The sequence below is a fragment of the Benincasa hispida genome, chromosome 3, assembly GCF_009727055.1.
Source record: "Benincasa hispida cultivar B227 chromosome 3, ASM972705v1, whole genome shotgun sequence".
Classification (NCBI taxonomy): Eukaryota; Viridiplantae; Streptophyta; class Magnoliopsida; order Cucurbitales; family Cucurbitaceae; genus Benincasa; species Benincasa hispida.
In genome coordinates, this window is record NC_052351.1 from 67,825,822 (window position 1) to 67,847,274 (window position 21,453).

A 21,453-nucleotide genomic window follows, 5' to 3' on the forward strand; every position below is an offset into this window, starting at 1 on the left:
GGTGGTGGAGAGCTGACACCATGCCTCCCCGTATAGTACATTCTGAACGTTTTCCTCTTTCCCACCCATGCATATGACATGTGGCGAACGGTCACTCACCAATGTAGAGCGCCCCTCTGGACTTTGATTGACATGAAATTCGACGTGCTTGCATATCTTATCAATATGCATCTAACTCTAGAGCCACTCGTCCAAACTCACGACGGAACCTCACCTTCCAAGGTCATGGCCCGGGCCCCCTCTGGCCCTACTAAGCTTGTTATTGACACCACCGATGACATGGTTACTTGTCTTTCTACTTAGTGTTCAACATGGCATGTTTGCCTACTCATGTTGGTGTGTTGGATGATGCACCGTCCTTCTTTGTTGCATCATGGCATTTCTCTTGACTCTCTGTCTTTGCCAGATTTGTCGACACTCACGTGTCGCCACTTCACTGTTTGCACAAGTGGGTTCACAATCTATTATCTCAAAGTTAGATTGTGACACACTGTCTTTGTCCATAGTCATGGCCCTAACCAAAATAAGTTTACTCCTCGTGCTTAGAAATGTGTCTTTGTTGGGTATCCCCTTCACTAGCGAGGTTATAAATGCTTCCACTCTTCTTCCCAGAATACTTCATCTCCATGGATGTAATGTTCCTTGAGGATAAACCTTTCTTTCCTGTTAGTCATCTTCAGGGGGAGAGTACTAGTGAAGAGACTAATTGGTCCACATCTTCAGTCCCTACTGACCTTCCTGAACTCCTTACTGAACCCATCCTGAGTGTCCATGACACCGTTCTACCCACTAAACAAGTCCCTCGGATAACCTACTACAGGTAGAATCTCAGAAAGAAAATGGTATCCCCTACTGCTCCACCGGCTTCGGTCCATGAATCTGAACCAACGCAAGCTCAAGGTACTACTGGCCTTGATAATACTAACTTGTGTGTTGAGGATGATATCATTGATTTGGCCGAGAATGACAGGAATGATATGTTAGTTCTAGAGAATAACAAAGTTGCAAGCAGTGATGAGACTTCAACAAAAATACAAGAGGGTGAGATTCTTCATCAGGCTGGAAAATGTAATCAAAATCCCATTACAGATGAGGAATCAAGCAAACCAGAGGATTATAATATCTCTCTTGACATACTTATTGCATTGAGAAAGGGCACCAAATCCTGCACCAAGTACCCCATGTATAGCTGTATGTCTTATAGTAATCTGTCTTCTAGGTTCAGGGCGTTCATTGCCAACCTTGATACAGTAACAATATCGAAAAAAACATATATGGCTATGGAAATTCTTGAGTGGAAGACTGGCATCATGGAAGAAATGAGAGCTCTTGAAAAGAATAATATGTGGGACCTTGTTGCTCTTCCTAAAGGGCATGAAACAGTTGGGTGCAAGTGGGTGTTCACTATGAAGTATAAATCAAATGGAACTCTAGATAGGTACAAGGCCAGACTTGTAGCAAAAGGGTTTACTCAAACGTATGAGATAGATTATTTTGTGACTTTCTCCCCTATAGCGAAGTTAAACATGGTCCAGGTCCTTTTTGTTGCAATTAATAAAGACTGGCCTCTCCATCAACTTGATGTGGAAAATGCATTTTTGCATGGTGAATTAGAAAAAGAGGTGTATATGAGCCCCTCCAGGCTTTGAAGCTCAGTTTGATCATCAAGTTTGTAAACTCAGGAAGTCTTTGTATGGTTTGAAACAGTCCCCGAGAGCGTGGTTCGACAGGTTTACTACCTTTGTTAAGTCCCAAGGTTTTACTCAGAGACATTCTGATTATACGTTGTTTACAAAAAGGTCAGTATCTGAGAAAAATACTGTTCTAATTATGTATGTTGATGATATTGTCCTGTCAGAAGATGATGCTATTGAGATCACCAGGTTGGAAAAAAAAATGGCTGATGAGTTTGAGATCAACGATCTAGGGAATCTAAAGTATTTTCTTGGAATGGAGGTGACAAGATCAAGGGAAGGGATCTTTGTCTCACAATGGAAATACGCTCTTGACCTGTTAAAAGAAACAGGTATGACTAGATGTAGATCTGTCGACACTTCGATAGAATTCAATTCGAAACTTGGAGATTCCGTTGACAAAGTTCTTATTGATAAAGAGAGGTATCAACGTCTAGTGGAAAAGTTGATTTACTTATCTCATACTAGACCAGATATTTCCTATGCCGTCAGTGTTGTTAGTTAGTTTATGTAGGTACCCTACGAAGAACATATGGAAGCTCTAAATCGGACTTTGAGATATTTGAAAAACTCTCTAGGTAAAGGAAATGCATTGAGGCTTATACTGACTTTGATTGGGCAGGATCAGTTAGTGACAGAAAGTCTACCTCTGGATATTGTACTTTTATGTGGGGTAACCTAGTTATTTGGAGAAGTAAGAAGCAAAGTGTTATTGCTAGAAGCAGTGCTTAAGTTGAATACAGAGCTATGAGTTTGGGAATCTGTGAAGAAATATGGTTGAAGAAAGTTCTGTCTGATCTACACCAAGATAGTGTTCTACCTCTAAAGCTCTATTGTGATAATAAAGCGGCTATAAGCATAGCCAATAATCCTGTACAACATGATAGAACGTAACATGTGGAGATTGACACACTTTATAGAAAAGAAACTGGACAATGACAGTATCTGTATTCCGTATATTCCATCTAGTCAACAAGTTGTTGATGTTCTCACCAAAGGGTTACTCAGGCAAAGTTTTGACTCATGTGTTAGCAAGTTGAGTCTGATTGACATCTACGCTCCAACTTAAGGTGGAGTGTTAGAAATAAGGGGCTTTGTTGATAGTTTATAGCCCCAAGGGTGTTTTAGTATTTTACTTTACCCTAGGTTTATTTTCTTTTTTTATTTTAGGGCTTGCTAGAGCCTATAAATATAACTTCTATTGTAACTTTCATTGTGTGTTAAAATAAGAAAAAAGAGACTTTCTATCGTTGTTTTTTCTCCCTGTTCTAGGGTTTTCCATGTAAACCTAGTGTTCTCTATTTTCTATCTTTTTAACTATATTCTGGTTGGAAGCATCACATTATGTCTAAGAGGCTGAAAGAATAGTAATGCCTTTGAATATGTATAGCCTCCTAGGCATGGAGTGATGTCCAGCCATGATAACACTTGGATCTGTTTTACTTGTTTGGTAATCTATAGAGAGGGGCTTGTTAATTCTGAAACTTACTGTTTACTTCCCATATCTTAAGAATAAAGATTAATGGGTCATGTATGTTGTTCAAAGGGGCAGCCTAATTGATCAAGGGCTTATAGGTTTGATATATGAATACCTTGGTTTCTCATGCTTCTATACATTTTTGTAAGTTGTAATTATACTTGTATTTTTTTTTTTTTAAACTTACCAAGTGGGCACTTTCTTGTAATTGTTTTCATTTCGTCGCCTATTATTTTGGTGGCTTTCTTTTGTTCTTTCCTTAATTATTCTTATAAAAAAGAAAAAGAGAACAAAAAACCATGGTCACTTTTTGGACCCCTTTTTGAGCGTAAAGAAATACTTTGACCTTCATAGGGATTTGGCTTGGAGTACAGATGTGTGATGTATCTTCTATAGGCATCTTTCGGTCAGAGGGCTAGCTACCTAGGAATATGAAAATTATGGTTCACTGTATTTGTTTCTGTTAATTAAATAAAAATATGAATCTAAACATGAGCGAAAATTCAATAACTAATATGAATAAATGTATTAACCAACCTAAAACTTATAGTATTCGAGATGATTAAACTTGATATATTTTTATCGCAATTTCTATAATTGAATATTTTTTATCGGAATAACAGAATTTGCTAACATATAGGTAAAATAAGTAATATCATTGATTAAACCTTCGCTTTAAGTTACTTTCTTTTTCCTTGTTCTTGTTGTGGTTATGACACCTCGATAATTTTTATTTATTACTTTTTAATTTTATTTTTTAAATTTTTTGATTTTATTTATTTGTTTGAATAGATAATTTTTTTAAAAATTTTTTTGTAACAACTAACAAGAATAGGAGACATGGTTGATTTATTGCTGAAATAGTATTTTCACTCTTGTGAACAGACGATAGAGAGCAGTCCATGTGGTGAAAGCAGTGAAGGAGAAGCTGTAAACCTGTCTCAACTGGTAATAGGACACCAACTCTTTCAACATTTCGTTTTACATTTGACTATTTACGTGATCATCTTGTAGTGTATCAATTCTCTGCAATTTTTTTTGTAACTTTTCCTACATTACTTATACCTGCAGAACCTCATCGATCTGGCAGGTTCTGAGAGCTCAAAAGCTGAAACTACTGGTATAAGGCGAAAAGAGGGATCATATATTAATAAAAGCCTGCTAACTCTTGGAACAGTGAGGCCTCTCAAACATTAACTTTTTAAATCGAACTTTTGGTATCTTCATACTGCCGTTTGTTTGTACGAGATTCTCATTACTAATTATAATCTTATTCTGTTGTAGTTTTCTAAATGCTGTTACGACCTTATTTGAATAGAATCTATTCTATAGGTTGCACAACTATGCCCTTGAGTTCTAAAAAAATCTTATGAATGCTATTAGATACTTATACAAATCATTTTGCACGCTCGCTTTTTTGATGTCTTGTGGGACGTGATTTGAGAGGAATAATAGTATCTTTAAAGAGGTTTGAGAGGTTGTTAGGTTTAATGCTTCTTTATGGCCATTGGTTAGCTGACCTTTTTGTAATTATGAGCTAGGTTTCATTCTGTTGGATTGGAGTTCTTTTTTCTTGTTGGATTCATTTTTTTATGGCTTTGTACATTCTATCAATATATATATTTCTTTAAAAAAAAGAAAAGACAAAAAAGAATTGGAATTGAATTAAATTTTGGAAGTCATTTTCAGGAGGCAGGACACTTTCTGTCTGGGTTTTTCTAGGCTATACATCTTAATAGCCATGTTTGACTGTAGAATAACTCTTTTGGCTGGAACTCAACGTTGACCTCTTTAACTTACGGATCAAGAAAACCTTTTTAGCTGGATTACCTTTGCTTGCAGTTGGGAGGAAATTTTGATGCTTAGGGAGAGTTGCTTAAATACATTGTTATGTATTTATCTTGTAATTATGATTAGTTGTCCTTTATTGTAATTTTATTATCTCCTAGATTAGGATTTCTTAGTTGCCTATATATATATATATCTTTAACCTGATTAAGTTAATAAGATCATTATTCTCTCTAAACCTATTGAGAACATGGTATCAGAGCAGTTTAGGGTTTAGAATATTCGTTACGTTAGGGTTTATGCCTCTCACAAGGTTAGGGTTTCAGTTGATTCATCACGTTTGAGTGGCCGTTTGTCTACACCACCCATCCCAAGAGAAGCGCCATCGCCGTCCCTTAAGTCTGCTGTCGTCAGTCGTCGGAAACGTCCACGCATGAGGCTCACGTGCCGCCACAAGGATTCTTCTCCGTTGCCATGCACCGGCGCGTGGGAGCGTGTGGAGCCACCTCTCCACGATCCATCAGTTGGGTTCTTCTTGACTCCTCTATTTTGATTGTTCTGTACATTTGGTTCTATTGAAATCTACTCGGTTGTGAGTTATTTGGAAAAATACCCTTTTGTGCTTATGGTTTGTTGCTATTTTGTTTCAATTTGGAGCTGGTCTGTTCTTTGGTTCACCTTTGATTTCAATTCTGATTTGCTCTTTCCGCTCGTGAGATCTACAAACTGTGTATTAGCTCATAATGGATGAAGTGAAGCATATGGTAGTATCTAATGTAATTCCCCTAGCATCGAAGATAACTGAACACAAGTTAAATGGATCGAATTAATATGATTAGCGTCGGACAATTCAATTTTATTTGCTTAGTACGGATATGGATGATCATGTGACTGAGGAGCCACCAAAAGATGATAAGAAAAAGGTTTGGCTTCGCGATGACGCTCGACTTTATCTTCAAATTAAGAATTCTATTGAAAGTGAGGTTGTTGATTTGTTAGATCATTGTGATTCTGTGACGGAACTCTTAGAATTCTTAGAATTTTTATACTCTGGAAAAGAACATGTTCATCGAATGTTTGATGTCTGTATGCAATTCTTTCGAGCTGAACAGAAAGCAAAATCTGTTACAAGTTACTTTATGAGACTTAAGAAGACAGCTTCTGAACTTGCTTTACTATTGTTGTTTAGTCCCGATGTCAAAGTTCAACAAGCTCAGTGAGAAAAGATGGCTGTTATGATATTTTTGAATGGACTTTTACCTGAGTTTGGAATGGCTAAAAAGCAGATCCTTTCTGATCCTGAAATACCGTCATTAGAGGAAACCTTCAGTCATGTTCTTCGTATTGGGAGTTTTCAATCCGATTCGCCTGTTTCTCAACCTAACAATGCTCTTATGAGTAAGAATAATAATAACTCCCGGGGTACTTCAGGGATGATTAACAATTTTCAGAAATCTAATTATGATAATCGAAGATCAGATTTTTAGGAGATCGTCTGTCACTATTGTCGTAAGCCAGGACATATGAAACGTGATTGTCGAAAGTTGTTGTATAATCTCAACATGCTCAGATAGCTTCCACCAATGATATGGCTAAGAAGTCTGTTACCATCTCTGCTAACGACTTTGCTAAATTTCAAGTATTCGAGGAATCCTTGTAGGCATCTTCTTCATCAAATCCTATTGCCACCATTGCCGATACAGGTAATACAAAATGTCTTCTTACATCATCTACCAAATGGGTCATAGACTCTGGTGCCACCGCTCATATGACAGGTAATTCTAACTTAGTTTCTACGCTTTTGTCCCCTGTTTCATCTCCGTCTGTTATTTTGGTAGATGGATCAATTTCCTCTGTTCTTGGATCCGACACCATTTCTCTCACTCCATCACTTTCTTTGTCCTCTATATTACATTTGCCTCAATTGTCTTTTAATTTAATTTCTATTAGCCAGCTTATTCATGACGTTAATTGTTTTATCTCGTTTTTTTCCTAGTTATTGCTTGTTTCATAATTGTATGATGAAGAAGATTATTGGTAGAGGACATGAGTCGGGGGGCCTTTAAATTTTTGACCATCAGATATTGAATGTTGTGGCTTGCTCTAGAGTTACATCCCCGTTTGAAGTTCATTGTCATTTGGGTCATCTATCGTTGTTCGTTTTGAAGAAACTTTATCCAGAATTTTGTTCCTTGTTGTCTTTGAATTGTGATTCGTGTCAGTTTTCTAAATTTCGTCGTCTTAGTTCTAGTCCTAGAGTTCATAAACGAGCTAGTGCGCCTTTTGAGTTAGTCCATTATGATATTTGGGGTCCTTGTCCAGTCGTGTCCCAAACAGGTTTTCGCTACTATGTTACTTTTGTTGATGATTATTCTTGTGTGATTTGGTTATATTTAATGGAAAATCGTTCTGAGTTATTGTCTCATTTTTGTACTTTTTATGTTGAGATTTGAAATCAATTTAATGTCTCTATCAAAACCTTGCAAACCGATAATGCTGGTGAATATTTCTCTCATGTACTTGGATCTTACTTATGTGGTCATGGCATTATTCACCAAATCCTTTTGCGGGGAATGTTGAAATATGGTTCTTTAGCCCTAAGGACATATTTTTACTTTATGCCTACTAAATTAAGGTTTCTCCTCGTTCTATTTATATCTGAGGTTGGGGTATCTTGTAAGCATGACATTAAATAAAAAAACTTATCTATTGTGGTTTTTTCTCCTTGTGTTAGGGTTTTCCACGTAAGCCTTGTCTTGTCACTTTTCTTTATCCTTGTCTTTCAATACAGACATTCCATCTCAAATCGGAGTTGCTGAAAGAAGGAACAGACACCTCCTTGAAATCGCCTCCGCCTTATCCTTTCAAATGCATGTTCGAAAGCAATTTTGGGCTGATGCCGTGTCTACTGCTTGCTTCTTGATTAATTGAATGCCTTCCTCTGTCTTCAATGGAGAGATTCCTTATCGTACTCTTTTTCCTACGAAATCGTTGTTTCTTGTTGCTCCTAAGATCTTTGGCTGTGTTTGTTTTGTTCGAGATATTTGTCCAAATCGTACCAAATTAGATCCAAAATCTTTGAAATGCATTTTCTTAGACTATTCGCGTGTTCAAAAAGGTTATCGTTGTTATTGTCCTACTCTGAACAGGCATCTCGTATCTCCTGATGTTACATTTTTCGAAGATATACCCTTTAGTCCATCACAGTCGAGTTCGTGTCAGAGGGAGGTTGATGATCTTTTTATCTATGAGATTACCTCTTCTACGTCATCCTCTCCTCCACCTTCCTCTATGTCTCTTTCTCTTGACCTTTTGGTTACTCGAGTCTACTCCAGGCATCCTCCACAGCCACCTTCAGAATGTCCTCCACCATAGGCTTCTTCGATATTTGATCTGAGACCAAGTGATGATCTTCCCATTGACCTTCGAAAAGGTAAATGCACTTTTACTTACTCTATTTCTTCATTTGTTTCGTATAACCAGTTGTCTTCTCCTACTTATTCCTTTATTACATCTCTTGATTCCACCTTTATCCCTAACTTTGTTCATGAAGCTTTATCTCATCCCGGGTGGCGTAGTGTAATGATTGAGGAGATAACTGCTTTGGATGATTATGGTACTTAGGATCTCGTTTCGTGTCCGGTTGGAAAGAAGGCTATTGGGTGTAAATGGGTGTTTTCTATTAAGGTCAATCCTGATGGAACAGTGGCTCGGTTTAAAGCTCGTCTTGTTGTCAAAGGTTATGCACAAATCTATAGGACTGATTATTCTGATACACTTTCTTCTGTTGCCAAATTAACTTCTATTCGACTATTTATATCATCGATGGCTGCTACTCACAATTGGCCTTTGCATCAACTTGACAATAAGAATACTTTTCTTCATGGTGATCTTCAAGAGAAAGTATATATGGAGCAACCACCTGGGTTTGTTGCTTAGGGGGAGAATGATATCGTCTTCGAAAATCTTTGTATGGACTGAAACAAAGTCCTCGTGCATGGTTTGGTAACTTTAGTCAAGCACTTGAATATTTTGGTATGAAGAAAAGTACGGCCGATCATTCTGTATTCTATCGACGATCTAACAATGATATTACTTTGCTTGTATATGTTGATGATATCGTTATCACTGGAAATGATGTATTAGGTATATCCTCTCTCAAGAGTTTTCTCCAGGGTCAGTTGCATACCAAAGATTTGGGGCCATTGAAGTATTTCTTGGGTATTGAAGTAATGAGAAGCAATAAAGGTATTTACCCGTCCCAACGGAAATACATACTTGATTTGTTGTTTGAGACAAGTAAACTAGGAGTCAAACCATGTTGTACTCTAATGATACCAAATTTGCAACTTTTGCTAAGGAAGGAGAATTGTTTAAAGATCTTGAGAGATATAGAAGAGTAGTTGGAAAGTTGAACTATTTAACAGTGACACGACCTGACATTGCTTATTCTGTGAGTATTGTGAGTCAGTTTATGTCTTCCCCGACTGTGGATCATTGGGCTACAGTTGAACAAATCCTATGTTATCTAAAAGCTGCACCTGGACATGGGATCTTATATAAAGATCATGATCATACAAGGGTTGAATGTTTTTCAGATGTTGATTGGGCTGGATCTCGAGAAGATAGGAGATCGACCTTTGGATATTGTGTTTTTGCAGGAGGAAGCTTGGTGTCATGGAGAAGTAAGAAACGTAATGTAGTTTTCCGTTCGAGTACTGAGTTAGAATATAGAGCTATGTCACAATCTGTGTGTGAAATAGTATGGATACATCAACTTTTATCTAAGATGGGTTTCAGTGTTACTGTGCCAGCTAAAGTATGGTGTGATAATCAAGCTGCTCTCCATATTGCATCCAAATCAGTATTTCATGAACGAACTAAACATATTGAAGTGGACTGTCATTTTATTCGCGAGAAGATACAAGAAGGGTTGATATCTACAAGATATCTGAAGACGTGGAGAACAATTGTTTTCGCTCTTACTGTTTTCACTCTTACATATTTACAGGATATGTGAAGATTGGAGAGAAAAACCACTTACAGAAATCCTTGAAAAACAAAAACAGATCCAAAATAAAAAACAAAAACCTTCCTCTTACTGTTTTCGCTCAGAGAAATCCACAACTTAGGTTGATTATTCCCCCAAAGCGCTCTCTCTCTCCATTCATCTCTCTCTATATAAATAAATGATGAATCTCGAAGAAGGAATTTCAGCCATTTGAATCAGGACGGACCAAATCTACTGATTTTGAGCCCCAGCTTCATTTTTGGTGGATGCTAGGTGTCACGATCATGCTTGTCCAGAGCATGTTGCCCATGGCCGCATGTTCGCCTCCACCTTTTTTTACTATACTTTCATCCTATGTATTTCGTTTTGTTAGTTAGTTTACATTTTATGTACTTTTTCTAGTGTATGACCGCTTGCCCGTTTCCATATGCAAGGGTGGCAGATGTCTTTTTTGTTCAGAATGTAATATGTGGGGGTATGACTAGTTGTCCTATCTTCACATCCGAGAGTTGTATGCTATAAAGTGTTGTTGACCGTTTTATGGCTTAGCTGTACGACTAATCTTCATTGCTCAATCATGATTTCAAACGTTTGCGAAAATTTTTTTCTCTAAACACGTTTTCTAAAACATTTTCTCAAGAATGGGGATGAAGGTTGTGAGAAACGCCCATTGTGCTATTGACTATTCGAATTTGGATCGGTTGACTTGTTCGAGGGCGAGAACAAGTGCCGCACAATCGCCTTGAGACCCTTACAAGACTGTGATTATGGGAGTTGGTATCAAAGCCAAGTTGGCTCGTGAAGTTAAGAAGTTGTGATCATGTTTTCTACGAAACAGTTGGGCAAGTCCCATGTTGACCGGTTGGTCGAGATAGAAGAGCAAATGCTCTATCTAATAGAAGTGCCTGATCAGGTTCGATTCCTAGAAACTCGGTTACAAGAAGTCTCTGACAAGACCGATGATATCGACATGGTGTCTGGCCGCCTGGACAGAATGCCCGTCAAGTAATTGTTAACAAGGGTTGAGACCATGGAAACAAAAGCTATGAGAATTGGTAATTTCGAGCGTGGGGATGGCTCGATGGGCTCTGTTGCCCCTATGGAAGAACGTGTCGAAGAACTAGACAGCTTGCAGAAAACGATAATTCAGATGGTGACCGAGTTATCCGAAGACTTTCGAGTCATTCTCGATGTCGTCCAGGTAGAGATCGCGGACATCAGTGCAAGAGTTAACCTCACCATGAGAGCGGTGGGAAACCAAGCACTAGCTGGCGATGCAGTCCAATTCAATAGGTAAAAGTACTCGAGCCTAAGCCCTTCTGTGGGGCTCGTGATGCAAAATCGCTAGAAAATTTTATCTTTTATATGGAGCAGTATTTTAGGGCTACAAACGCAGCTACTGAAGAGTCAAAAATCACTTTGATGACTATGCATCTAGTAGAGGATGCTAAGTTATGGTGGAAGTCCCGTTTCATGGACATCCAAGGGGGTCGATGCACCATTGACATGTGGGAGAGATTGAAGCAAGAATCGTGTTCTCAGTTCTTCCCTGAAAATGTTGAAATTTTGGCAAGACGTAAGCTACGAGAATTTGTACATATTGGCACTATTAGGGACTATGTGAAACAATTTTCCGAGCTGATGTTGGACATATGGGATATGTTTGAAAAAGATGAAGTTTTCTGTTTTGTCAAAGGTCTGAAACTGTGGGTGAAAACAAAACTATATGAACAGAGAGTACAGGATCTCCCAGCCGCATAAGCAGCGGCTAAACAATTATTTGACTTAACTGACGAATCTTAAGTACACTCGAGACCCCCAACTAGAGGAAGTAAGAACAATTGCTCAAGCCCAAATTAGGAATGTCCAATCTGGATTCATAACATTAAACTCATAGCCTTCATCTGTTGAAACTTGATTTAATCTAATTAGGTCAATTGGGTTTGAAAAATCTTTAAGAAAAAGATTGACATGAACAAATTTAGGCTCTTCAAGTAATTCAAAATCTCCCAAATTTAAAAAGAAATTCCCACGATTTTCATCTTTGATTTCAACCGTAGCCAACATGAGTCCATAAAGATTTTTCCTTACCTGAATTTTGGCTTCCGAGCAATTTAGAAAATTTAATGTCTCAAGTGCAATGCTTTCCAGACTTCCAAAGTAGGCACCAATAGCTTTAAATGTCCTACTCCAATAATCCAGTGGGATGTTTTTGATAGAAATTCAGCCTCCATACCCTTTAATAAATGCAGGTCTGCTATGTTTCATACTATTCTATTTTTCAAATAAAAGATGGAAATGACTGATCGACTGCCATTTCCCTGGAGACTCTATCAGATCTTCCAACTTTCTTTGTTTTAATTTGATCATTGTCAATAAACAGGGGATTAATTATAACTTTGGTTTGGAAGAAATCCTCCAACGATTTAGCTATTTCATTCCAATCATTGAATGTGAATAGCCTTGAAACAATCCAAAGATTACTAAAATCTTCGGCATACACTTGGTGATTCTTCTTTAGCTAGAAAGACGCTCTGCTGTGTTTTATTGATGAAAAAACTGGGGATGGACACTCATTATATGGCGAAGGAGTTGCAGAGGGCTGGGCGAACTTTTTCCTTTTTAAAACATCTACATATTTCTCTTTGAGATTCAAAGTGGGAATTGTAGGTAGAATCGCATTGCTCTAAAAAATACTTAGTTATGAAATTGAAGACTTATGTCGAACATCACTAACGATTTTATGAAGAAAGCTTTTCAACATTCCAATAAAAGAAAGCCATCCCTGTTACAAGGGCCCATAGGGACGTGTATGAAGAATCGACCACGGGTTACAGGCGAAACTATGTATCGAAAAAACTTGCCGCTGGAGCCCTTGAACTTAGAAAGTTTTATACCTCCGTAGTTGTCTTTAAATCTATGAAGGAAGAATCGGTTACATTGTCCCTGAATTAGCTGTGAAAGTCATTCCACACACCATTGTAGATGAGGCAATGGCAGAAGGAGAACCTTGTTGATGTCCATGTCCTTCACAAAATCTGTTGGAGTCGTGCCAGATGCAATAATATGACCCATTCACCTTGCAACTTTGAGTTTCCATGCTTGTGGACAATCGAGAAGAGTCCCTAGGAGGAAAGAGGATCACGGGAGAAAAACACGCCGGGAGGTTGACTGGAAAAGAGTTGCCGGAGAAAATACGTCAGGAAGTTGACGGGAAGGAGGAGAGAGAGAAGAAAGAGGGAGGAGATAAGAGAGAAATTACCTTAAGGCAATCCCTTCCTTCCTCTACCTCTTTTTACCATGCTTTCATCCTATGTATTTTTGCTAGTTAGTTTACTTTCTATGTACTTTTCTTAGTGTATGACTGCTTACCTGTTTCCATATGCAAGGGTGGTAGATGTTCTTTTGTTCAAAATGTACTATGTGGGGGTATGACTAGTTGTCCTATCTTCACATCCGAGAGTTGTATGCTATAGAGCGTTGTTGACCCTTTTATTGCTTTCTAGTTGTACGACTAATCTTCACTGTTCAATCATGCTTTCAAACGTTTGCGAAAACCTTTTTCTCTAAACCCATTTTCTAAAACATTTTCTCAAGAACGGGGATGGAGGTTGTGAGAAATGCCCATTGTGCCATTGGCTATTCAAATTTGGATCGGTTGACTTGTTCGAGAGCGAGACCAAGTGTCGCACAATCGCCTTGAGCTCCTTACGAGAGTGCGAGTGTGACACTAGGCCTCTTAAATTCAAGTTCCTAGGACTCTTACTAAATCTCTGTTACAAAGGAGGGAAAGGTAGTTCATTTGTAGGATGTGGATATGGTGCAAGGGAATTTTCTCAATTAAAAAAAAATGAAGAAAGAAAAAAGGCAAAGGAATTCCAGTCCTACATCACTATAAAATATCAAGTTGAACCAGCTTACATCCCTAACAAATATTAGGAGGACTAAAAGAAGGAAAACCTCAAATTAGAAGTTAGAACTAAAGAAGGTTATAGAGTAATCACAGATCATGGAACATGGGATCTTATTTACTCTCTTTTATTTTTTTAAATCTCTTTTTGAGCACCTTATTTATGATACCCTTTCCTGCGAATAAACTATTATTAAATATTTTCCCCCGAAATCAGTCTTCCATGTACTAATTTTTATCCTCTACACTGGAGGAAGTCCATAAAGAACAAACCATGGTGGAAAATAGTTCTAGCAATCAGTCGTTAATTTTCTTATGAGCACTATATCATATCCAATTAAGTCAATTGGTACCCGCTGGTAGCACTCTCACAGCACTGGTTGTCATGTTGGGTTTACTTAACTCTACCACCAATGATGAGTTGTCATTTGTTGTAAATGACATAACTTGGTCGATGCTGATTTCTGGTGTCAGGTAATATCAAAGCTAACAGATGGAAAGGCGAATCATATACCATATCGAGACTCTAAACTTACCAGGCTTCTTCAGTCTTCACTTAGTGGTCATGGGCGCGTGTCTGTAAGGCTTTTTATCCCTTATTATCGGAATGAATTTCATTTTAATAATATTTAAAGATGTTACCTAGATTTAATTAGCATAAGAAGACATTGGTTTGTTCACTTATCTATGTTTGTATTCACAGCTTATATGCACAGTTACTCCAGCATCAAGTAGTTCGGAAGAGACGCATAATACATTGAAATTTGCACATCGAGCAAAACACATTGAAATTCAAGCAGCACAAAATAAGGCAGGAGTGTTTTCTTTAATAGAAAAGTTATTTTTCTTACTTACATGTTTGATTGTAAACCAGCTGATTTATTTTGGAAAAAATGTAGCTGATTCCTCATTCCTGCAGATTATTGACGAGAAATCACTGATCAAGAAATATCAAAATGAGATTCGATGTTTAAAGGAAGAGTTGGATCAACTAAAGAGGGGTATTATGACCGTTCCTCAACTGAGAGATTCTGAAGACGACATTGTGCTCCTCAAGCAAAAGGTACTATCATATTCGAAGTGTTGAATCAAAACCCTATTGTATGTTTAAGTTTGTGATACGAAAAAACAAATCAATTGTGTACTGTTATAGTTCTATTGTTAGGGTTTTCCATTATTGTAAATATCTTATTATATTTTCCTTTTCTATGCTTTCCTTTTTTAATCACTCGTGTACACTTGTATATATTCATATCTTTGGTGAATGGAATGGAGTATTATTATTCTCTCAAACCTAAGAGTTTTACATGGTATCAGAGCGCTCTAAAAAAAAAAAAAAACCTTAGGGTTTAAGAATTTAGAACCCATTTGTGTTACATCTAGGATTTTGTAAAGGGGCGGGTTTATACTTTTGTTTGCCGCTGCCGCTGGAGAAAGGGAGGGTCGTTTTTCTTCGCTATTTTTCGACACCACCCAGTCCATCAAGGAGTCTAGCCGCCAATCTATAGAACCCCAAAGTCCTCATCCATTTGACCAGCACGTGAGGCTCATGCGCCACCCTTTTCCTTCTACCGTGGATCCATGTGTCGGCGCATGTAGGCGTGTGCGCCACCGATTTCGGTTCATCTTCTGTAGGTTTCCTCGGTTTTGTTGACTCTCCTTGGTGGTTTCTTTGTTTGGTCTGTATACTTACTGTTTGTGGTTCATTGAAGAAACAAACATCTCTTCAGTAAATTAGGGTTTGCTTCTCTTCTGTCTGGTGTTTCTTTTTTGAGGTAATGACTGATAAGAAACTAGTAGTCATGTCTGAGATGGTTCCTATGGTGTCAAAAGTAACTGAACACAAGTTGAATGGATCCAATTACTATTCATGGAGATCAAATGTTCGTCACTTTATTAGGACCATTGAGATGGATGATCACATCACGGAAGAGCCACCGACTGATGCTACTAAAAAGATTTGGTGGCGGGACGATTTAAGAATGCTTCTACAAATCAAGAATTCTATTGACCATGAAATTGTTGAATTAGTAAATCACTGCGAATCAATCAAGAAACTATTGGAATATTTGGATTTCCTTTATTCTGGGAAAGAGAGCATTAATAGAGTGTTTGATGTTTATAAGCCTCTATATCAACTTGATCAAGGAGAAAAATCTCTTACAAGTTACTTTATGGAGGTCAAAAATACATGTACAGAATTTAATGCCTTGATGCCAATTAGCACGGATCCAAAAGTTCTAATGGCTCAACGTGAAAAGTTTTTTATCATGAGTTTTTTAGTTGGTCTTGCACCTAAATATGAGATGGCCAAAGATCAAGTGTTGTCAAGCTCAAACATCTCATCGTTGGAAGAAGTTTATACTTGAATACTTCGTATAGAGAAGCCACAAGCAATTATGTCATCTGATTCTAGCAGTGCTTTAATTGCACTCAAATGATTACAAAGGTAATAAGGGGGTTAAATCAAATAGCTACAAAGGTCATCCCAATAACCAGATCAAATTCAGGAGGTGTTTGTTCGTTGGTTTCGTGATTCGAGCTTAGAAGTGTATTGTATAAAGTAATTGGAAAAATAAGTGTAAAAGTGAATGATGCATTGATGTGTTTATGATGCGTTAGTGACGCGTTGATGCGTTAATGATGTGCAACAGGACGCATGACACTCCTCTATAGGCGTTCAAGTTTTCCTGAATCAGATCCAAGTATACATCCAACTCGGGTTCCTGGTAAGTCCAGGGTCGAACTCAGGGATTCAGATTAAAGCTAACGCAACAGACCTTGCGTTGTAACTGTTGTAGAAATATCCTTAGTGAATGTAGAAATGAGTTATTTACACTAAGCTGTTGTGTGCGTGCAAGAAGATACAAAAGGGTCAAGTAGAGAATAAGAGGTCGTGTGAAAATGGAGTTTGATGCAAGTGATATGCGTCGATCTAAGTTATATGTACACGAACAAGAATATGATGCGTATGAGATGACTTGCTTATCTCTGTTTATGCGTTAGACTTCTATTCGGCACTTCTCAATGCAAATGTCATACAATACCTATCTCTAGGATGTATGCGTCAGTCACAGGATGCAATAAAACACCAGTGCGTCTATTTCTAGATGTACTAAGCGTTTCTAACTTAATGCTGGCTTATTTATTCTCTCGAATAATTTAAGCTAAAGCTGCTTTTACCAATTGATTTAGTTGGCTTAAGCGTTTTGAAATGGAGTTTTGCATGAAGTTATAGATGCATCCAACATAAAACAAGAAATAAACAGTGGCGAAGTAAGATAGATCAAATATGTGAATTTATAAAGAAACTGATTGTCTTTACAAAACCAACACTTAATCAAATGAGATGATGAAAATGATAAGTAAGATGAAATGAAAGAAGTCAAGCCGCAGAGTACAATCTCTTGCCCTCTTTGGTTCAATTCTAGTTCGTGTACAACCACTTATGGAAGAATTGGAAGAAAGTTCTCTCTCGAGCTCAGCTTTCTCCGCTCCTTGATCGGCGATGGTGGTAGTTCTCTTCCCTCTTGTTCTTCTCGTCACCACAGCACAGCTCAAAAGTCTCAAAATTTCAGAATTATGCAATGAGCTAAAAGATCCGTTCATCTTGTGGGATTTCTTCTATTTATAGGCGTCGGTCTTCTCCAACATGATGATGGACAACATTAAATTCCATACCCCGGTCAGCCGCCTGACACTCAGATGCTTTTCAGACGCTGCCCGCTGTAGATGCCCATTCTTGCAAGTGGTGATTTGACACAAACAGCCTGAATCAATGAATCTTCCTTGCGTTGAATCCCTCCGATGCATGCCCCATGCGTTAGACTTTTCCTGCGATACTAGAATATTTGTTGAGATCCTGCAATATCATGCGTTAGTGCCACAGTATTTTAGCAATAAACATTCTTTTGCATGAGTTTGATAGTGTTCGAGTAATTCCATGCGTTTTCTCTAAAAATGATGAGATTTTATCATTAACGACCCTAATTGTTCCAACTTTTGAGCCACAATAACTTGTATTTCTACAAGTTATCAGTGTTATTTGCTATTACTGTTGTAAACCTGGTCATACGAAACGTAAATGCAGAAGATTAATGAATAAGGGTCAGAGGGTGCCATCTGCGGATGTTGCTTCTACTCCTGATAATCTTGACAAGTCAATTATGATTTATGCAGAGGAGTTTGCTAAATTTCAACAGTATCAAGAGTCATTAACGACATCATCTTCTACTCCTATTATGACCATCACAGAGATAAGTAACATCTCTAAATGCCTTCTTTCCTCCACGTCGAAATGGGTCATTGACTCTGGTGCTACAGATCATATGACACGTAACTCCAGTTTATTCTCTAACCTTTGATAAATTTAGTCAGGTGATTAAAAGCTTTGGAATGCGAAAGAGCATGTCAGATCATTCGGTCTTTTTTAAGAGATCTGAGGGTGGTGTCATCTTGTTAGTTGTATATGTTGATGATATTGTGATTTTGGTGATGGTGTTTTAGGTATCCAGTCCCCAAAGAACCTTCTTCATGGTCAATTCCATACAAAAGATTTGGGCAATGTTGAAATAATTCTTAGGAATTGAAGTAATAAGAAGCAAGAAAGGAATACTACTATCACAGAGAAAATATATACTTAACTTGATGATGCCATGTAGTACATCAATGATGCCCAACTTACAGCTCACAAAAGATGGAGAATTGCTAAAAGATCCTTAAAGATATAGGAGGTTAGTGGGAAAACTTAATTACCTTACAGTGACTCGACTCGATATAGCCTATTCAGCGAGTATTGTGAGTCAGTACATGTCATGTCTTAAAGTTAATCATTAGACTGCATTGGAACAAATTATGTGTTATCTAAAAGCTGCTCCCGACGTGGCTTATTATATAATGATTATGGTCATACTAATATTGAATATTTCTTAGACGTCGATTAGGCAGGATCTAAAGAAGACAAAAGATCAACTTTAAGATACTGTGTTTTTGTTGGTGGTAATTTGATTTCTTGGAAGAGTAAGAAGCAAAATGTGGTGTCACGTTCAAGTACGGAATCAAAATATAGAGCAATGACACAGTCTGTGTGTGAATTGATTTGGATATATCAACTTCTTATTGAGTTGGGATTTGAAATCATCACACCTAAAAAGTTGTGGTGTGATAATCAAGCAACACTTCATATCGCGTCTTATCCAGTATTTCATGAAAGGACTAAACATATTGAAGTTGATTGCCATTTTGTATGTGAGAAAATTCAACAAGGTTTGGTATCTATAGGATATGTGAAGACTAGAGAACTATTAGGAGATATTTTCACGAAAGTATTGAATGGAACAGTATAGATTATCTATGTTGTAGTTGGGCATGATTAATATATATGCTCCAACTTGAGGGGAGTGTTATAGTTCTATTGTTGGGGTTTTCCATTATTGTAAATATCTTATATTTTCCTTTTTTATACTTTTCTTCTTTGGTCACTCTTGTACACTTGTATATATTCATATCTTTGGTGAATGAAATGGAGTATTCTGATTCTCTCAAACCTAAGAGTTTTACATGTACTTCTTTAGATAATAATTAACTATTTCATCGATAGGTGAAATATGCTGTATAGAGGGTTGGAGAGGGAAAAAGGGGCTGGAGTTACAAAAGGAGGATTATGGTAAAAGTTATAATCTTCTTCTGATATAAACATTGGGATTTGTTCTTTGTGGTGTAGAGTTGTAGACCAAAGAATTTTATTCGAATGTAGTTCACCTCCAAAATACATCATATCCCATATTTAAAGTCCTAAGGTCAGTTACCTATAACCTAAAGAACCAGTTATCAGAATTCTGAATAGTAATATACTAGCCAACCAAGCAGTAACATAAAACACATAATAAGCAAACAATTCCCGCCAATGGAAACCTAAAATAAAATTACACAAGGATAAAACAAAACGAGAACGTTCTTAATAATGGGGAAATTACTATTTACTATTGATTGAAGACTCTTTCATAATTAAAATAAACAAAATAAAAAACCACTGATGATGACTTGGGGCTTTAGTCTTCCTGTGGAGTGAGGTGGGGGTATGATATCATGGATATCGAATAATAATAATGTATATGTATGCTTCATGCTTGTATTGTATTCTTTGAGTCATTTGATTGTATATTGTTATACATGCTTATGGTGCAAAGATGTTTGACAGAATATCAATGTACTTCCATTTCTCCAGAAAGATATGGTGTTTGACTTAAACTATTTATTTTCGTGTGATCCTATGGATAAAGTTAGAAGATGGTCAATTCAAACTTCAGTCAAGATTGGAACAGGAGGAAGAAGCAAAAGCTGCTTTATTGGGCAGAATTCAGCGTCTGACTAAGTTAATTTTGGTTTCCACAAAGGCATCACAATCATCACGGTTTCCTCACCGACCTGGTCTTAGGAGAAGGCATTCTTTTGGGGAGGAGGAAGTATGTACCCTATTGCCTTGAGATGTTCATTAATTAGCGATTGATATGAGTATGAATACTTTGACGGTTATTACTCTCAATATCATTTAAATGCTGTGGACTTCTGAATATTTTTTTATACTTGGTGAATCTATTATCTCTGAGTGCTTATCTACGTGTGGGCAGCTAGCTTACCTCCCATACAAGAGGCGAGACTTAATTTTAGATGATGAAAACATTGATGTGTATGCTTCCATTGAGAGCAATAGTGAAGCCAATGAGGATATGGTTAAGGAGGAGAAGAAGACCCGAAAGCATGGCCTACTAAACTGGTTAAAATTGCGGGTATGTGGTATTTGGATACTCAAGTTCTGCTGTTATTATCACCATTTTTAGTTTTTTGCTTAAGATTATTTTGTCCGTGTCTTGTGCTCATGCATTGATTATTAAGATTCATTGGTTAATGATTGTTCTGATAGATCTGCATCATATCTGTTCCAATAAAATATGTTTTATATACATACATGCATCATGCATGCAGGCATATATGATGGTATTGTAGGGAGTCTCTTAGGCCATTTAGTGAAAAAGCTATCAACTTGTATTACTGCTCCAACATATTTTTCTATACAAATTTTATAAATAAACTTTCTAACTAAACTTGGCTCTTAATATCTTCATCTTGGTCGTTGACTTTGTGCCTCAAGATCTAAATAGCTAGAGTTGTATTTATTCATCCAATCACTCCTAGATATTAAAAAGTGAATTATTCACCAAAATAAAAGATCAAGAAAACCTGAGTCAAGCATCAGGTGCAAATTATTTGTTTTATCAAGCATATTAATACGAAGTGGTTTTTAGAATTAGTTAAATATGGTATAAGAAAATTGATTGTAGACTCACTTTGGTTTTCTCTTTCCTAGGAATTTCTCAAGTACTCTCTTACAGCCTGCATGACTCCTACTACATTTTAGCTCACGAATCCTTCTAAAACTTCATTTTCTTGGTGCCTGACTCTTGCTTTTGAATCTACTGCTACTTGAAGTTTGATTATTCCTTTATGTCCTGATTATATTCTAAATCTCAAGCTCATTTGAAGTTCTCCTCTTGGTGTTGTCTCTCCAAAAGAT

The 21,453-nt window shown here is 37.3% G+C and overlaps 1 protein-coding gene and 1 pseudogene across 1 annotated transcript in view; both read left to right on the plus strand.

Annotated features, from left to right (window-relative positions):
- LOC120073823 (kinesin-like protein KIN-7K, chloroplastic) overlaps positions 1 to 21,453 on the plus strand; it is a 52,233-nt gene that overhangs the window by 26,903 nt on the left and 3,877 nt on the right. Inside the window, exons 12-18 of the mRNA XM_039026689.1 lie at positions 4,057 to 4,119; positions 4,243 to 4,347; positions 14,355 to 14,459; positions 14,584 to 14,691; positions 14,800 to 14,943; positions 20,162 to 20,344; positions 20,510 to 20,668. Coding sequence (XP_038882617.1) covers positions 4,057 to 4,119; positions 4,243 to 4,347; positions 14,355 to 14,459; positions 14,584 to 14,691; positions 14,800 to 14,943; positions 20,162 to 20,344; positions 20,510 to 20,668 — 867 coding nt within the window. The remainder of the gene's footprint in view (positions 1 to 4,056; positions 4,120 to 4,242; positions 4,348 to 14,354; positions 14,460 to 14,583; positions 14,692 to 14,799; positions 14,944 to 20,161; positions 20,345 to 20,509; positions 20,669 to 21,453) is intronic.
- On the plus strand, positions 4,354 to 14,336 carry LOC120073825 (annotated as a pseudogene).